The sequence below is a fragment of the Limulus polyphemus genome, unplaced genomic scaffold (genome assembly GCF_000517525.1).
Source record: "Limulus polyphemus unplaced genomic scaffold, Limulus_polyphemus-2.1.2 Scaffold143, whole genome shotgun sequence".
Classification (NCBI taxonomy): Eukaryota; Metazoa; Arthropoda; class Merostomata; order Xiphosura; family Limulidae; genus Limulus; species Limulus polyphemus.
The window spans coordinates 981,131-999,560 of record NW_013665753.1 but is presented as its reverse complement, the minus strand read 5'-3'; the positions used below and the strand labels follow the sequence as shown (position 1 = coordinate 999,560).

The 18,430-nt window shown below is 30.0% G+C and overlaps 1 protein-coding gene and 1 long non-coding RNA gene across 2 annotated transcripts in view; both read right to left on the bottom strand.

Moving 5' to 3' along the window:
• Positions 1-1,345: 1,345 nt before the first annotated feature.
• On the bottom strand, positions 1,346-8,243 carry LOC111083572. The gene is made up of 3 exons (XR_002609114.1): positions 8,110-8,243; positions 5,040-7,486; positions 1,346-4,951 (listed from the first exon to the last, which is right to left on the bottom strand). It is a non-coding gene; the product is annotated as an uncharacterized LOC111083572 (long non-coding RNA).
• A 4,288-nt stretch (positions 8,244-12,531) lies between these two features.
• Positions 12,532-18,430, bottom strand: part of LOC106474928 (glutamate [NMDA] receptor subunit 1-like) — a 92,523-nt gene continuing 86,624 nt past the window's right edge. Inside the window, exons 8-10 of the mRNA XM_013935630.2 lie at positions 15,466-15,610; positions 14,217-14,318; positions 12,532-12,657 (exon numbers count right to left, since the gene is read on the bottom strand). Coding sequence (XP_013791084.2) covers positions 12,532-12,657; positions 14,217-14,318; positions 15,466-15,610 — 373 coding nt within the window. The remainder of the gene's footprint in view (positions 12,658-14,216; positions 14,319-15,465; positions 15,611-18,430) is intronic.

The window sequence follows — 18,430 nt, the reverse complement described above, 5'->3', positions numbered from 1 at the left end:
TTCATTTCATGAATGATCTTAATTTTGATTGGCTCACAAAGGAATTTACGGACGTTTGACAGGCTCGACTGCACTTTTCTGCCTCTTTCTTGGTCAAGCTTGATTTCACAAAATTTATTTCAGTTAGCTATAAAATGTGAGGTATACTATGGGGTTGGGGAGGTAGTACTTGCCCCGTCATTATTGACGGGCTATACGCTAGTATATACAACATTGTACACGTGGCCCTGTGCATAAACACAATGGCGACAGGCTGTGAACACGAATATTCAAAGCACAACTTTGATATAAGGTAAGCACTTAGTATGTTTTATGGTTACAAATTAAATATTTAAAGAACCTTAACTTTGATGATTTCAATTACAGACAGCCAAATATGCCATAAGATAAACACAGCTTAACTTTACTATTAATAATAATGTTTTATAAATGGCTTGGAGTACGACGTCTCCTCTCCCCTGCAAAGCTGTCTTACCCTACAAAAATGTTTTTTTCTTTCGTCATAGGCTTCAGTCGCAATATTCGTCACTTCCCCACGCTAGTATTCACGTTCTTTCCTGTCATAGTCCTAGATAATGCGAAACTTGCAAACAGCGCAGAGCCCCCTGGACCTCTACTGGGAGTATTTAAATAGTGGTTTAGATAGTTTAAGTGCAATAGCTAAATGCATTTATCTTAAGTTGCAGTTCTTTGAGTTTTATTGGGACTATTTGGTTCCCATCTTGAGGGAGGGGCATTTCATCCAACCTTATAAGTAAAACGGTCATTAATCACAAGTGTATTTTTTTCAATATATATATAAAAGGTATTTCCAATTTTTGTTTCCAAGAAGTGTCATTTATAATAAAACAGGGTTATTTTAAAAACCTCTATTTTTCATGACATTCATCTTCATTGGTGAAAACCACATTCTAAGTTAAAATGGCCGTCTTACTGTTTTTACACTTGGATAAGTCCCTGTACCAGATCCACTAAAATTTTCCTGGAAAGTAAAATATTTAAATGAACTTAAGAAGACAATTCTGTTCTAGCGCCACGTACTATTTAACATAATTAGTGGTAACTTTGGACTTTCTCTCAAGTGATATAACAGTGTTTAGTCTTGACTTGTTCTTTCAGTGTTTCACTGATTGTTTAGTTGGTAAATTCTTTCACTAATGGATTTCATTGAGATTAAAGCTGTTTAAATTTGTCAATCATTTTATTGTGCATTAAAGAAATTATGAAAAAAATGCATGATTTTTACAAAACACTCAGTTTCATTTATAATTGTGCAGAGTAATTGTGGTGGATGTAGTAAGAGTTAATATTTTAATTATGCATCACGAAACACAACTTTTGGACATACAGTTCAACTTTTTATTATACATTTATATTGCATTCTCTCAGATTTCTGATACAATTAATAACACAATTTTGTGATAAATTTCTTGCTTATAGAATTTAATGTAAATATCCAATAAGTCACAGGAGTTCAAACATACTGTACTGAGATTCAGTACTACACTGAGTTTTATTTAACTCATAAGCCTTTTAATAAACAACAATGATATTATACAAGAAATATAAAATCAAACTAGTAATGTTGAATGACAAGTAAGCTATACATTTAAATCTAAAATAAGGCAACGATAATCAGCGGGAAAGTTAAATATCCAGAAGAATCATACTAATATCGTAATAAAAAGCTGAATTTGCTGCTAAAACTAAAAGCAGGACAATGGTTTAATTTCAATCAAACATGAAATCATGTATGTAATCTTAACAAATGTTTTGTTCGGTAAGAAAATTAATTTTCACGAACCCAAAGAAAAAAGCTATGTCTGAGGATCATTCTTATGAATGCATGTAATGTCATTCATTGCTAATGTTATTATTAATGTTGACTAAAGCAAGCTAACACTAAGAAGCAATGGTTTTCATTAACATTATTAAACATCCCACGGTTCGTCATTAGTATAACACTTTAGGTTTAAGTTTCATATTTTTATGATATGCCATATTGATATTTTATAGACAAAACCAGTTAAAATGGGGTATTTTACCCTTGCTACATAACAAGTATACATCAAAATAAAATAATATAAAAGAAAATACTCATAAAACAAACTTTCAAAAGTGTAATAAAAAACGTTATTTGAGAACTTTGAGAAAACACATATATATATATATAAAGCAAATGTAATAAAACTTAGAATGATTGCCATTGGTTCCTATTTATCCCATTTGAAACAACAACAAAAAGTAAAGAGTTATCCATGAATCAATCAAAAATTTTGTGAGCATTTATCATTGTTTGACTTATTTTACCTCATTAAATTAGTACTTACAAGCTCTTTAAAATGGCTATACACACAAAACATCTAATAAAAAAGTCAGTTTAACTTATCTATGACTCTATTAAATTGGTGAAGGACAACAGATTCCAAAAAGTGTATTTGAATATAATGAACAAACACCTAAACTGTACAGTAAACTCTCTTAGCAATAACATTATTAACATTAACGGTCAGCTTTATCAAAACAACTGAAGTTTTATGTATAAATTTCATTAATATGAAAAAAAGTAAGAAGTAAAACATCAGAATAACAACAGGATATTTTTTGTTCATAAATCATGATAAAAGTAATAGATGTTTCACAAAGTAAACATCACAGAAGTAATGGGATATTTCATAAAGCTAAACATCAAAGGAATGACAGTATAATTCAGAAAGCCAAACATCAAAAGAATAACAGGATAGTTCACAAATCTAAACATGAAAGGAATAACACCATAGATTCACAAATCTAAACATCAAAGGAATGACAAGGTAGGTCATAAAGTAAAAAAGCAGAGGAATAATGGGATGTTTTTACAGTCCCTGAAAATATATGTTGTTATATATATTTGAGTTAACACCTTGCAGGTTTAGAAGGTTTAATATTTAAACAATTCCCAAATTATATTAAGTGTATCTGCTTTCCAAATTACACTCAGAAGTTTTGTTTACAACTGCAGAATCTGTTTATTGTAACCAATGTTTCACCTATGTCACTTCATTAGGGTTGATATACACAACTGTTTGATCTTAGAATATTTGTTTAATTAAAAAACTGCTTGTAATGTTCTATTTCTCTAGTCTGCCGTAACGTGCGTCTAACAATGTATAGGTTATTATTATTGTTTCACAATTGTTAAAATATTATGGTATACTTCTATTTTCCATCTATGTGTTTTTTTAGCTAATCAGAAAACATACTGTAGTTCTCTATATTTTTATATATCATATCAAATAGTTATATATATATGTCATATGTTAGTATAGGTGCATACTTAGTATTATAACTATACTATAATATTAGAACAATAATAATAACCTATACATTGTTAGACACATGTTCTGGCAGACTCGAGAAATAGAATATTACAAGCACTTTTACAATTTAACAAATATTTTAATATCATACAGTTGTGTATATTAACCCTTTTATATCTATCTGGAATATAAAGGTTGTTTTGTTCTAAACTTTATTATCAAAATGTGTAAATCCCTCCAGTATGCACTATAAATTTTAAAGGAATACAGAACTTGTGTTTTCTTAAACAATATATAATAATGTAACAATTCAACATTACCATATGAATAAGCACCTATATATATATATAGATATAGAGAGAGAAAGAGTAAAACAAAAATACATGGTGAACAATAATATGAACATTTGCAAACCTAACACAATATCGTTGTAAATACAATCCCAAGCCTAGGATTTCTGAATCAAAATTACAACAGTTATAAATGAGCTAAGTTTTAACTAATCATCTAACCATCACTTAAATTTTTTTGTTTGTGTATCTCTACTAAAACTTTCTTCTCAACAAGTCTGAGAAACGAGTTTTGTTCTCCTTTGACATGTATGTTGCTCTAACAACTTTCTTTTCACATAAAACACAGGAAAGACATTATATATCTTCTACAAATTGTTTTAATTGTAAGCCTATATATATATATACATCTAAACCAAAGTAAAATATAAGGCTGAAAAGAAGTACAGATGTAAAGAACGCACTAGTTCTACATGTGTAGAACAAACGATAATTTATGATTTGATTGTTAAGTACTGGAATGTAAAAAACGAATTACATGATGAAGTTCAACAAACTGTCACACTCTTTGTACAGATTCATTCTCAAAATATCTAAAGTACTAACACCACAGATATAATAAAGTAACTGGTGAACACTAGTTCTTCATCAACACATTCACATAAGATGTATTGCAATAGATACAATGTAATTGCAGAATAACACCAACGAAAACAACACAACGTGAGAGTCGAGAACAGTCACGTGTACAGAACTTACGAGTTGTTAATATGGGTGAAAAATGATTAGCATGAACTTTCAATATGCTGCATAAAAATATTCCTGAAAAAAAAAAGTAGAAAACGTCTCTCCACGTATGTTCAAAAGAGGAGAAAACAACCAGAATAAAAGTCGTCTTTATAAATAACCATGAAGTACTTTACAAAAAGGTTATAAAATCAAGATAAAAAAATTATATTAGATAATGTAAAACAACATGAAAAAAACACAAAAAACCTGATAACGTACGTGAAACAAAAGTAAATTTTAATAGCCATCTTCAACACCTATTTACTGTTGGGTTATTAAGTACATACAACAGTGAGTGCTACACTATGTACAGTGTCAAACAATATCTAATCTCTGATATTATATGTAGAAAAAGTGCTACCTAAACTATTTAAAATATTTGTGTCTCAATAATTCAAGTTTATCACAAATACATGGAACATCTAATTACTGTATTGATGTCAACATATTACTTCTCTTTCATTTCTGTCACCAAAATACATATACTTTGATGATTTACTTTTGTTTTTCATTTCACACCTACTAAAATCTGGACATGTTCAGTCTCTGTACTCATTTCACACCTACTACAACCTGGACATGTTCAGTCTCTGTACTCATTTCACGAAATGAGTACAGAGACTGAACATGTCCAGGTTGTAGTAGGTACACCTACTACAACCTGGACATGTTTTAGTCACTGTACTCATTTCACACCTACTATAACCTGGACATGTTCAGTATCCGTACTCATTTCACACCTACTACAATCTGGACATGTTTTAGTCACTGTACTCATTTCACACCTACTACAACCTGGACATGTTTAGTTTCTGTACTCATTTCACACTTACTACAACCTGGACATGTTCAGTCTCCATACTCATTTCACAACTACAACCTGGCCATGTTCAGTCTATGTACACATTTCACACCAGTCTCTGTACTACCAGTACTCATGCTATTGAACTACATTTAACAAAAAACTTTCACTTTACACAATAATAAGTGAGAAAACCATCAAACACTTCATATCGATGTAATGTACAGTTCTGTTGTTCATGTTTACATGTGCACTAATGAACTGTTCTGTTTATAGTCTACACAAGCAGTATTGCTATGGGTAGGGATCAGAGAACAAAGAACACTAAACAGTATGTTGTTAAAATCTAGACAAATACAAGCTCTTCTGAACACAATTTCCCCACTCACATATCCTAAGTCACATTAAACACTTTGTTATATCACAGCACCCACTGTTACTTTATTTTTGATAAAGTGACCAAAAATGTTTAGTATTTCAGCCATATCTAGTATTAATAACCAATTCACTCTATCCTATCAAATCCAAAGTTTTTTTTTTTGGCCAACATCCTAAAAAAACCCTATAAGAACAAGTAACTCTTCAGAAGAATATATATTTTCCTATAACAGTACCCTCAAGAATTTATGACCTTTAAGTAGTGAATGAGGCTACTTATCATTCTTGATCTATCACAGTTATCTGGTTAAAACATACAATACTTACTTTTAATAGTTTTCTGAATGTGTTACAAAACATGGCGACATCTTTCCTAGCATTTCATTTGGAGCAGTGTGATATGATTCTTCAGTATTCATCTAACATTTAAACTAATTTAATTTCTGAGCCATGAATTGCTCCCATTCCAGTACAACTTTTTAATAAAAGCTGAAAACAGACCACAGCCTACTATTACTTTTTCCACAACACAACCTAATGGCATAAATACCTACAACAGAAGCTTAATATTAGCATGCTAGAATATTTCCTCAATTCCACTTTATGAATAAAATCAGTTTTGTGAAAGAAAAAAAACAACCTTGAAACACATAACACCTCAAAAACAAAAATCTTGTTGATTAAAATATTCTAATCAAAAGAAAGCATAAATCAGCATCAGGTTATTTATGAGATAATTCTGCAAACAGTAATTTTGATATCTATGCACACTGCCACAAATACCTATAATTAAAGCTACTGACTCATACATTACTATTAATTGGAGTATTACTCATAAAACAGTTGCACATATCATAAAACACAAAAATAGAGCATTAATAGTTTTTGTTTATCTATTTAACGTGAGAACCTTAAGCATATCTTTGAAATTCAAATGACTTACTCCAAATCCCAATTTATGGTATATATATTACACTTTCCAATTAATATGGCCAAACTTCAGTTAATACTTACAAGTATCAATTGCAGCAGGGCAGCAGTTCCCAAAATATTTTCAAGACATCCTGAATATAATAAATCCTATTTGTTTGAAAATCTATTTCAACCAGCCCATTCAGCTTTGTTTACTACATATAATATTTTTTCTGCAAAACCTGAACTACAACTGAGCCTTCCTTGACCCCAGGTCTGAAAACTACTGTACTACAGTAAAGAGATGTAACTGAATTACAAAAAATACCAAAGCATTCATATTTCACAAAAGAATGTCAATGTTTTGTAAAGTGTTAAATATTGTCTCAACTGCTGTTTTTATGCTGAAGCACGATGATATACTTTCATTATAACTTTATTCAAAAAATGCTGGAAACTATAGACATCAAACAGAAACAACCTCTAATCACAAGCCTTAATATCACTTGTACATTCATATTGTTTCCTTTCTTAGCTACCACCAAGATGCACATCAATATAAACAAATTATTTTAACACTACTGAAAGTTTCAGGCACTTAAAACAGGAACCTAAACAATCACCCCTTTTCTTGTGTAATATAAGCCTGAAAATATGGAGGTTCCTTTTACCCACCTATTTTATTTAAAAATGAACTGTCTTTACTAGTTAGAAGAAACATTCCATATTGTTTTTATGATACTGCTTTCTACTTTTAAATGGAATTTTACATTAGGTTATTCTATTTTCATGTAAAGTTTCCAACATTATTACAAATCCTCAGTTTCTTTTATAAAATACACCACTTCTCTGTAGCTACCCATGACAAACTTGTTTTTAAGTGAGGTAGTTTTCTCGCTGTTGTGTGATGGGAAGAGGCTGCACTGGACTCCAGTCTTCGTCATCATCTTCATCTCGAGCTTCTTCCTCCTTCTGCTGTATTGTTTCAGGATCAAGGCGTTCCAGCGTTGCTATCACTGCATTGAATCAAAAACAAGCATTACTAAAAACTTTTGAGTGAAACTAAAGAAGAGTGTGAAAGAATATGTCAACCACACTATGTAAAACTTGCTTATAAGCAAAGCATATACATTTAAAACAGATCACATTTCAAGTACCAGAGCATTTCATGTAAATATTTTAATTCTGAACAAAATCTTGCCTTAAGAAACAAGATTCAGAATATTTTAAGAACTTAGTGTACAAAAATCCACAGAATTATATGATTTTTTTTTCATAACATATTTGACTATAATTACAGTAAGACTAATTGGACTTCCTCACCTAATATTGCTATATTGAAGTATTCAAAAAATAATTAAAATTTCAACAAACATTAAAAAATAACAAGAAGAAAGGTTGATTACGGATGCCAACTACATTGGAAACACTGAATCCTCTGAATAAAGGACATTATTGATTACTTCTGTAACCAATCTCCTGACCTGAAGATGGCTTGTGGAGTTTACTCACCAACTTTCTCAACCAGAGGATTCAGTCTTTAGAAGGCTGTTGGAGTCCATAAGTTACCTTCTTTCATCATGAAAACAAGCTTTAATCATTTGTGAAAACTATCAAAAGCATCAAATATAAATCAAACCTTATTATAGGAACTTTGGTTGTTCTTGTCTAAAGCCATGAGCTGTAAAAGAAAAGTTAACTATAAACCAGCAAGCATAAAATAAAACGTGCAAAAAGAAACTCTTTGCATTATTATCAGAAACAATACAAAATAAACATACACTAATTTAAGCATAAAATCATAAATATAAAACACATGCAATTACATGCAAGACAATTCTTTTCATTCAAGGAAACCATTTAATTGAGAATACATAAAAATATTCAAAAGTTCTCAATTCTAAATGATTAAGGCATACAGCCATGCAGTTCATTTTGCTTTGTTTTTTTTCATTCTGTTTGATCTTTTGCATCTACATTTTATGTTACCATTACACAAACTGGTAATATATGTTTACCAATCCTTCAAAACATATCAAAACAGTATAAAGAAAAACACGTAACTATTGAAACATGTTTACCAGTACTTCTAAACATCTCAACACAGTATAAAAAACCTGTATCCAAAAATGAAATGGATGTTTTTTATAGTCTATGAACTTAAAATATTCAGAATTATGAGGTATGGTATATTAATCATTTTGACTGATCTTTTAACCACCATATAACCATGAAACTATATGCACTATGACTTTTAATATTATATGTGTACCTTAATGAAATTTGACAATCTCTAATTAAACATTAAAAGTCTGCTGTAAAGAAAAAATATCATTTTGTAATGAAGTATTTTTACTAAAGATTTTTCTGTGAATTTAAAGTTAGCCTGACTCAGACTAGTCTCAGGGCAAGGTAGTTTTTTATATTAACAATAAAAATACTTTTTTTTTTTCACAGTACAGTTTTCACATTTCATTTACATAACCTCTACAGCTTCCTAAACAAATATCAAAAGTTTTTTGGGGCCAAACTTAGTATTTTGTCTCTTATTTAATCTACCCTAACAATAACTATAGTGAAATCATCTGTAGCAAAAAGTTGAAAAATATAAAATCAAATCAAAAGTACTTTTTATTTCTAGAAATAACTGCAAATTGCAACACAAATTACAATTATTTATCCTAAAATCTAGTCTTTTAACCTTTTCACAACTGCTTTTATTTAACTTTATTGCTCTCTGCATTGAGTTTAACAAAACTAGTGCAACAAATCAGTAAATCACCTGGCAAGAGCATAGTGCAAGTTATGGTAAACAAAGTACTGAATTACATCATGCAGAGCATCTTGCATGCATACTTCAAGGAGAAATATTTTTATTTAATTTTTTACTTTATATTTTCTTATCCAGAGTAACAAGTTTCAATTATAACATTTTAGTTACTTTTATATCAATAAATAAGACCTATAAATTATAAACAAGAAATTTAATACTTACATACGAGTCTTGTATTTCTTTGCTCTTGAAGTCATGATAAAAGTTAACCTAATTATTTTATATGGTTCTTGTTTGTACTTTACTTAATTTTCATTAATTTCAAATATGCTATTTAGAACATAAAATAACATGCACACAGAATACAATGTTCTAAAAACTATTTTAATCTAACAGACTTTTTAATTGAACTATAAGTCAGTTAAAATAATTCCTTTGGCTGGATAACATGACCTTAGCAATAGCAAACTATCAAATTGATGCACAATAGCTCAAAACCTATCACCAAAACGAATTAGCCTTAGAAAGAAAACAGTAATTAAAATATTCTCTTCTTATTGGTTATACATAATCCAATAGTAAATGTCAAAGAAAATTACTGATATTATTGATAGGGTGTCAAAAGAAGGTGTGGCATGTGGGTTTGACTTTCTGGTTTATATGTTAGTAAAGCAAGAAGATTGGAGGTTATAACTTTAGATTATGTCTTACCAATATCTATACTATAAATGCATAATTTATGTTAAACTCAGGACATCATACAAAGATTGTAGTAATATCAAAAATGGTTAATTTAGAGGATAGAACTATCATATGATACAGGAGAAGTGAAGAAATTTGAAATTAAAACATATATATATAATATTAAAATTTTATTTATTAACTATTTTATGATGATAATAAAGTTGTTTGCTTAAATTTTAAATGTAACATAACATGTGCAATTTGATCCTACCCAATGTTAGATGGTTACAGGCATATACTTTAGCTATTTTTGCAGTATCCACAGTTACGTATTATGTAACTAAGTATGACTGTTACATTAACCAATAACACAGGCCTGCGATGGTTTTATTGTCTTGAAATTTTTACATGTTCTACAGTAATTCCTGTACACTGAATCTGAAAATGATATCCATTTTTCTTCATCACGTACAGAATTTTCACAAAACGTCATATGTACTTTTACACAAGTGAATCATTTTCATTCAAATCGGGTTACATTTTGTTATGCTTAAAATGTCGACAACCATTGGCTATAGATTTCTTTAGACCAATCGCGACGTGAGTCTTATCGATCGTTGTAGAATCCACGAGAAACACACCGCTAGTATATAATCGGTTAACAGGCCGCATGACGCGTCACTTTTAGATAATATTTACTTGTGCATGCACTTTGACATTATTTTTTTCCTTTCAATATTATTTATTCGTCGCTATGGCAACAAGAGGTTGTTTAAATTACCCAAACATATTCTGTTATATTTGTAGTAAATTTGTTGTAAATTTGATCTAAGTAAGAGTTCTTATTTCTTTCTGGTTTGTAAAAAATCCTTACGTGATAGAAAAAAAAATTAATATTATTTTCGAAATCTGCGTAGCTGAATTATGGAAAATTCGTTGTTAAAACCAAAACAACTTTTATGAAGTTTAAATTCACAGTTCTGTGTAATCCATTGTTTAGCTTTTCGCTACAAACAAGCATAATTTTGGTTTTTAAACTGTGAAATTACGTTACTGTGATGATGGCCCAAAAAAAATGTGGCTGAAACGTTCCAAAAAGATATTTTTATTTGCAATAATAGATAATTGTGCTTTAAATGATATACTACTTTTATTAATTAAATACCACAATAAGGATGAGTAAGCCAATTGCACATTAATTAGTTTCCTAGTCCTATATTTAAAAAAATGTTTTACGCGTATTTGATATTTCTTATAATGCAGCTTTCTCTAGCATCATTGTAAACTTTCATTTAGAAGTATAACTGTGAAGTTCGTAGTTGGAATATGTAATCTTTATAAATATAATAGTACTGTCCATATAACTACTTCGCAAAATGTGAATGGTTTGTTTGTTTGTAGTTAAGCACAAAACTACACAAAGGGCTATCGAAACCCGGTTTTTAGCGTTGTAAGTCCGCAGACATACCGTTGTGCCACTGGGGGGGGGGGGGGTGGATGGATCTTCACCACAATTGGTATGGAGGTTCATTAAATCCATGTGAGGGTACATACAAATTTTCGGTTTTGCATTTTGCAGTTTTTATGGGCGTTTTTTACCACTACTTCGCCCCCTGTAAATGGATCTTCACCAAATTTGGTATGGAGGTTCATTTCCAGCTTCATATTTGGTGTTTTGCAGTTTTTTACAATTACATATAGGGAAGCAACTTTTCATGTCCTAAGATAGCCTTTCATTAGTCATGAATTTACATAACTTCCGTCAAGGGGACGGGTACTCCATCTAGTATAGAATGGATATCGATTGCTTCAATATTATAAATAATAAACATTATTCAATATAATAAACATAAGCAAAATACAGTTATGGGTATTATTTAAAGAGAAAATAAAGGAATTTGTACATACTTCAAATTATACATTGTAAAATTCAAGGATCAATTTTATATCGAAACCTCCTAGTTACTGTGTTTGTGGAACTTTCTAAATATTGTCTTTATGGTTTCAAATACTTACGTTTGAAATTATTGTATTTACTCGATCTTATTTAACTGAAATATAGAATGCGAAAATACTTGACTGCTAAGAAGTATTTGAAATGTTGGGTAAAAAACATATTACTAATATACAACATATTTTTATATTGTGTAAACTGGTCCCCGGCTTCGCATGGCATGGTGGTTAGGGTACTCGACTCGCAATCTGCGAGTCGCAGGTTCGAATCCCCCTTCATCGAACATACTCACCACTTCAACCGTAGGGGCGTTATTATGTGACGATCAATCCCACTATTCGTTGGTAAAAGAGTAGCTCAAGAGTTGGCGGTGGGTAGTGATGACTAGTTGCCTTCCCTCTAATCGATTACTGCTGAATAAGGAACGGCTAGCGCAGATAGCTCTCGAGTAACTTTGCGTGAAATATAAAACAAACAGAAAAATTGGCCCCGCGTGACTCGGTGGCAAGATTAGAGTATTTTACGCTAATATCCGGGATTCAATCCCTACAATTGGTACAACACAGCATTGAGCAGTGTTATGCATAACATCTATCAAACAAACAAACAATATCTTAAATTAACTTATGGCTGGTTAGTTACTTTTTTTTTCATATACTTGAAGACTTACGTAAGGAACTGTTAGCACGTGGGCATGGAATTTCATCTTCTTTGCACTCATCTTCACTTTCAACAGGCCTAGCCCAAACAAACGGCTTTTCTTCTGTTGTAACCACCTAATTGAAACATTTATAATCATAGAGGCTTTCAAATAACCTGTAAATACTTTATTTCCATAATAATGTTAAGGCCTTTTTATTTCAAAAAATAAAACTATTAGTGAAATCATCTTTCAGTGTTAACTTTTATAAAGCTAAATTATTCGTTTTCTTTAAATGAAAAATATTAGGAAAAACTAAGAGTCGCCAAAAGAAAAAAAAAAAAGAAACCCTCTCCAAGAGTTCAAATTATTCCTTAACTGTACAGTTAGTCTCGTAAACAACAACATAATGTAAACGGGGAAGAAATGCTCTTACTGTGTTATAATTACAACACAATGTTGACAGGCTTTATTTACTGCATAATAGTTTGAGCAAATGGTTTTAAATTATGAACGAGTAATACCTCACTAGTTTCAATATTTATTTTAAATTAAGACTTATTAGTGGTTTTAGTTTATACTCTTAATAAGATTAACCACAAATTTTCATTTAACCTTGTCATTCTGGTCGTTTATAGTTTCATTAGTTTGCAAAAAAGGCTTATAAAATGATTTATTCGAATAAAGAAGGGGGCATATAATTGTCATTAGTTATTTATTTGGATCCAGATATCAGTATTTATGAAATACAAAATTTAAAAGCTAACACTTCCATGCTTATATATAATCGTTATTCAACTACACAAACACAGAACAACAAAGTGTCAGTAACTTATAACAGTAACTTATGACATCTACTTTTACATCTAATATTAAACAAAAGGTATACGTTGGACACACGTTTCAAAGTTACATTTCTAGCAACTAATGACTTTTAATTCGTTATTATTATTATAATTTTAAAAAAATTCCCAGTATTTTCAGATAAGATGAATAAAACATAGATAATTTTAGCATAAGAGTAAATTTATTAGTTTATTTAGAAATTTACGAGTTCATTTTTTAGTTTTAATTTAACGACTTCATAGTTGCCCAACGATCCAATCGTTTTCTAATACTTAGTTCCTGAAATTCATAAGTTTGCTATGTAGAATAGAACAAAATAAGCTTAGACTAATAATAGAAAGTCACATGACCAGATATAGAGAAAAAAGTAAGCTTGAAAATATTACAAAAGCCAATAACCAGTTATCATTGAAACAAAGAAACATGTGTTGTACGTTTTTAAGTTATTAACGCGCCATTGGTTTGAAAATTCTACGATCGGTAGTAATAATCTTAAAATATTTACCACACAAAGTGTAATAATTATTGCAAAGTATTCCTCTACGTTTACAACCCTTTTCGTTCTAACCAAACTGTTAGTCGACTAAGTGTTTTGGTTAGTTGGAATCTTTATTTACATAGACTTATCGTGTCAACACTAATCAACAATCTTCACTGGATAATCTGTATACATGTATATCAAAGTCTTGATGATTTCTAATAACTAATGATTTTAATTTATGTTCATAATTTGATTTAAAATAACATTTTTTGTTACTTCAGATCATAAGAAAACGTTATTACTCTATTCATAAATATCTATATATAAAATTAAGTATTAAACCAAAGTAAGCGACCAAGAAAGTAAACCTTTAAATGGGTGGGCACGATATACCCTAAAGGCTTTGTCGCTTGGTTACCAGGCCATCTAATGTTGGTAACGTTGAGCTGAAGGTTCATTTTCATCTGGACCTAAAAATATTTTTATTCTAATAGTTTTAAATAAATAAGAATATAAAGCACATCAATAATTTTATGTAACTCCTTTTTTATTAAGACAGTCAATAGAAATATAGAACAATAAAATCTTAGCAACATATGGTAACTGTTGGTATAAATGGTAAAGGTATGGTTTAGAACACTGATTTTTCAGAAATACTAACCGATACCAAAACATTGTTTTTCAACAAAGTAACTCATGTTTTTTGAGGATATACGATTTACTGGTCATTTTTATCCTTGTAAAGACATTTCATTGTGATTCGAATTATCAAAGCTAACATTTGTACGTAGAATGTGCATCATACTGTTTTAAAAACAAGTTTTACTTGTTTTACTCATGTGTAAGAGTTTGAATATGTTTACGTTTATTGAATAATTTGTTTTGTTGGAACTGAAGAATGTGAATACTATTATATAGTAACACAAAGCTTGTAATGAAGTGCGAAACCATACCAAAATGATACATTACGTTATTTGTTTTCAGATTATGAGTTAATATTCAATAGCTTATGCCCTCTGGTGGTTAACATCAACGAATTAACTGAGCAGGAGGAAGTTTTCGTTTGAAAAGGTCAAAATGATAAAGCGTAATAAAACATTTTACGTCATATTTCTCGTCTGAAACACTTTAGATTCAGTATTAATGAAAATACTTTAAGTGGTAAACAAGATACTTATATGCGGCTATTTTATGCTGTTTGTTCTCAGAAAACAACCAGAGGCTATAAAGTGAAAAGTCATAAATTTATATCGTTTTTCACGAAATAATAATGAATGGGTGATACATAAACGGACAGGCAAACAGAAAAAAAAAGATACATATATAGATATTGTTAATATAACTTTAGAGTTTTGTAATTAACAAGTTTTGTCCTTTTTTCAAAACCAAAACATATAATCAAATATAAAATAGTAATTGAAATAATGTAACCGCAAAATACATAGCTATTTACAAAGGCCATAATGAAAGATTTGTGTACTTACAAGCATTATTGAAAACACAAAGTAGATAAACGTTTAAATGATGCAGAAGTGGTTCGGATAAAGTTTACGAAAAAAATAAAAGTTAAAAAGGGACACGCATATATATATATATGAACACATCAAATTGTTTTACCTTGGAGAATGTGTAATATCCAACCTTAACGGTCCGACCATCTACAACATTAACAATATCGTATTCACTATTAAGACGATCTCCTTTCTCATCGAAGGCTACTCTTCCAGTTTTACCAGAAAGCAAACTTTGGGCCTTTAAGTACCTGAAGTTTATAAAAAATATATACCGTGATGTATACATTGCTTAAATACAAGAACAAATTAATGAGGACTTTTCATGTGATCAAAACGCGAAAGTATTACTAGATTTCGGATATGTTTGAAAACAATAAATAAACGCTTTTTAGGATTCTTAAGTGATAAGTTTTAACATGTATTTTTACACATTTTTTAAACTATTTATGCACCAAATTGCTTTTGGGTCCACGAATTTGTTCGTCATAGTTACATATAAATCACACAAAAAATGCTAACAAATATACTATCAACATTACAATTAATCGCATTAATTTACTAGGGTTTCCTTTGTATTTTACATGTAAAATTAATGTGTTTATTCAACATTTTGATCTGTCCTTTACACAGAGTTTTATAACAGGCAAAAAACATAAAACTACTCGTGTGATAAAATATGTGGACTGCTATGTATGCAATTTCTAATGGTCTGAAACTGAGTTAAATTGTAACTTAGATTTATTAGTTAAATTGTACTTTGGATTTAGCAGTTAAGTAAAAGCCGATATATATATTCAGTTTATGATATTTGCCAACAAGATTGATACACACAGTTTTCTTCTATAACACAAATACGTTTTAATATACACACTCAACAATACAATTTACAATAACAGTTATTACAAATAGTTATTAGAAACAAAAGTTTCACAAACTTACAAGCAATATAAAGTCTTCTTTCTAATCTGGAACTTCTTGGATGTCTTATCGAGAGTTCACGATGAGCGAGTTAATTACAAGTATTATAAGTAGGCATAATTCACTTCATAAGAAGCTAGCTAGCTTTGTCTTTCGTTTTTTACTAGCCACACATGCCGAGTTTTCCACCGTGACGTTATGTAATGTTTTCGTAAAAATACTAATGTGCGATGAGAATCCACTGAAGTTAAATAATTTGTAATGTTCAAACTTTGTAAATGCTCCTGGTCAAATATCTTAAGTTTTCCGATTGATAAGCATTATAACAATCACAGTTATAGCTTCCGAAGTTTATAGCACACTGACTATAGCAAAATAATGATAGATACTCTTTTTTGGCGCGTCGCGTTGGTTATATTTATGGACGAGTGGAGGCTTTTTAGAAAATTCAGATTACGCAACAATATAAGGCTACACTTAAGCATTTACGTGCATACATATATTGTTGATTCTTACGCTCGAGAATCTTCTACAACTTTGGAGAATAGGCGGGAGTTTCGTAATACATATTTAAAAGTATAAGCTATGTATGTTTCTAAATATAAGTTTAATCTAAAGAAACGTTGATATTGAAATACAAATATAATAATAAATCCGTCACAGGACACATATTTTCTGCTTCCTTTTATTGAAAAAATATATAAAAGCCAATCACTATATAATTAGGTTTTTCATAGTTAAATGGTTCTTGTGTATAGGTTAAAATATAGCACAATACAATAAGGTACAGCAGTCTCATGTCTAATTAATGTCTCATTAAAGTTTCAATTTTGTTCTATTATGCATTTGAAGAAATTTAATTAACATATACAGGTAGGTTTTGATTCATGCTTCTAGGAAACTAATTGGATTGACAAAAGTATTTCTACACCGTGTAGAGGATGAACCTTACTAGTTTGATGAAGATATGATCATCATGTTGGTGTAACATCACTTTGTGTTTCAGATAGTGATGTAGGCTCGAAGCTATGTATGTGTATTAAGACATGACAGTGAGTACTTTCTTCCACATTTATTTTATTAAAGAGGGAGCTATTTATTCTCTTTGTTTGTTTGTAGCTATACGCAAAGCTACATAATGGGCTAACTGTGCTGCGCCCACCACGGATATCGAAAACCGATTTCTAGCGTTATGAATCCGTAGACTTACTGTTGTGCCACTATATAAAATAAAATACTAAGTTACTTACACCATTCTCTCAGTAATTCATAAGTACATAAGTTACTAATTGTTATTCATACCATTCTCCCTGCCATTCAAAATCAAATAAAATACTGATAGTTTCTACGTCATTCTCCCAGTAATTCAGAATAGAATAAAATACTGATAGCTATCTACAATATTCTCATTGCTGCTGAGAACAAAATAAAATACTATTAATACCTACACAATTCTCTCCATCTCCATGCCATTCAAAATAAAATAAACAGTAATAGTTACCTACACCATTCACCCTATAATTCAGTATCAATTCAAATGCTAATAGTTACCTACACCATTCACCCTATAATTCAGTATCAATTCAAATGGTAATAGTTACCTACACCATTCACCCTATAATTCAGTATCAATTCAAATGCTAATAGTTACCTACACCATTCAAATTGATACTGAATTATAGGGCAAATGGTAATAGTTATCTACACTATTCTCTGTGTACCATTCAAAATCAATTCAATTACTAATGTAGATATATACGTAATTCTTCCTGTAATTCAGAATCAACTAAAATACTTATAGCTATGTACGTAATTCTTCCTGTAATTCAGAATCAACTAAAATACTTATAGTTATGTACGTCATTCTTCCTGTAATTCAGAATCAACTAAAATACTTATAGCTATGTACGTAATTCTTCTTGTAATTCAGAATCAAGTAAAATACTTACAGTTATGTATGTAATTCTTCCTGTAATTCAGAATCAACTAAAATACTTATAATATATGTACGTCATTCTTCCTGTAATTCAGAATCAACTAAAATACTTATAGCTATGTACGTAATTCTTCTTGTAATTCAGAATCAACTAAAATACTTATAGTTATGTATGTAATTCTTCCTGTAATTCAGAATCAACTAAAATACTTAT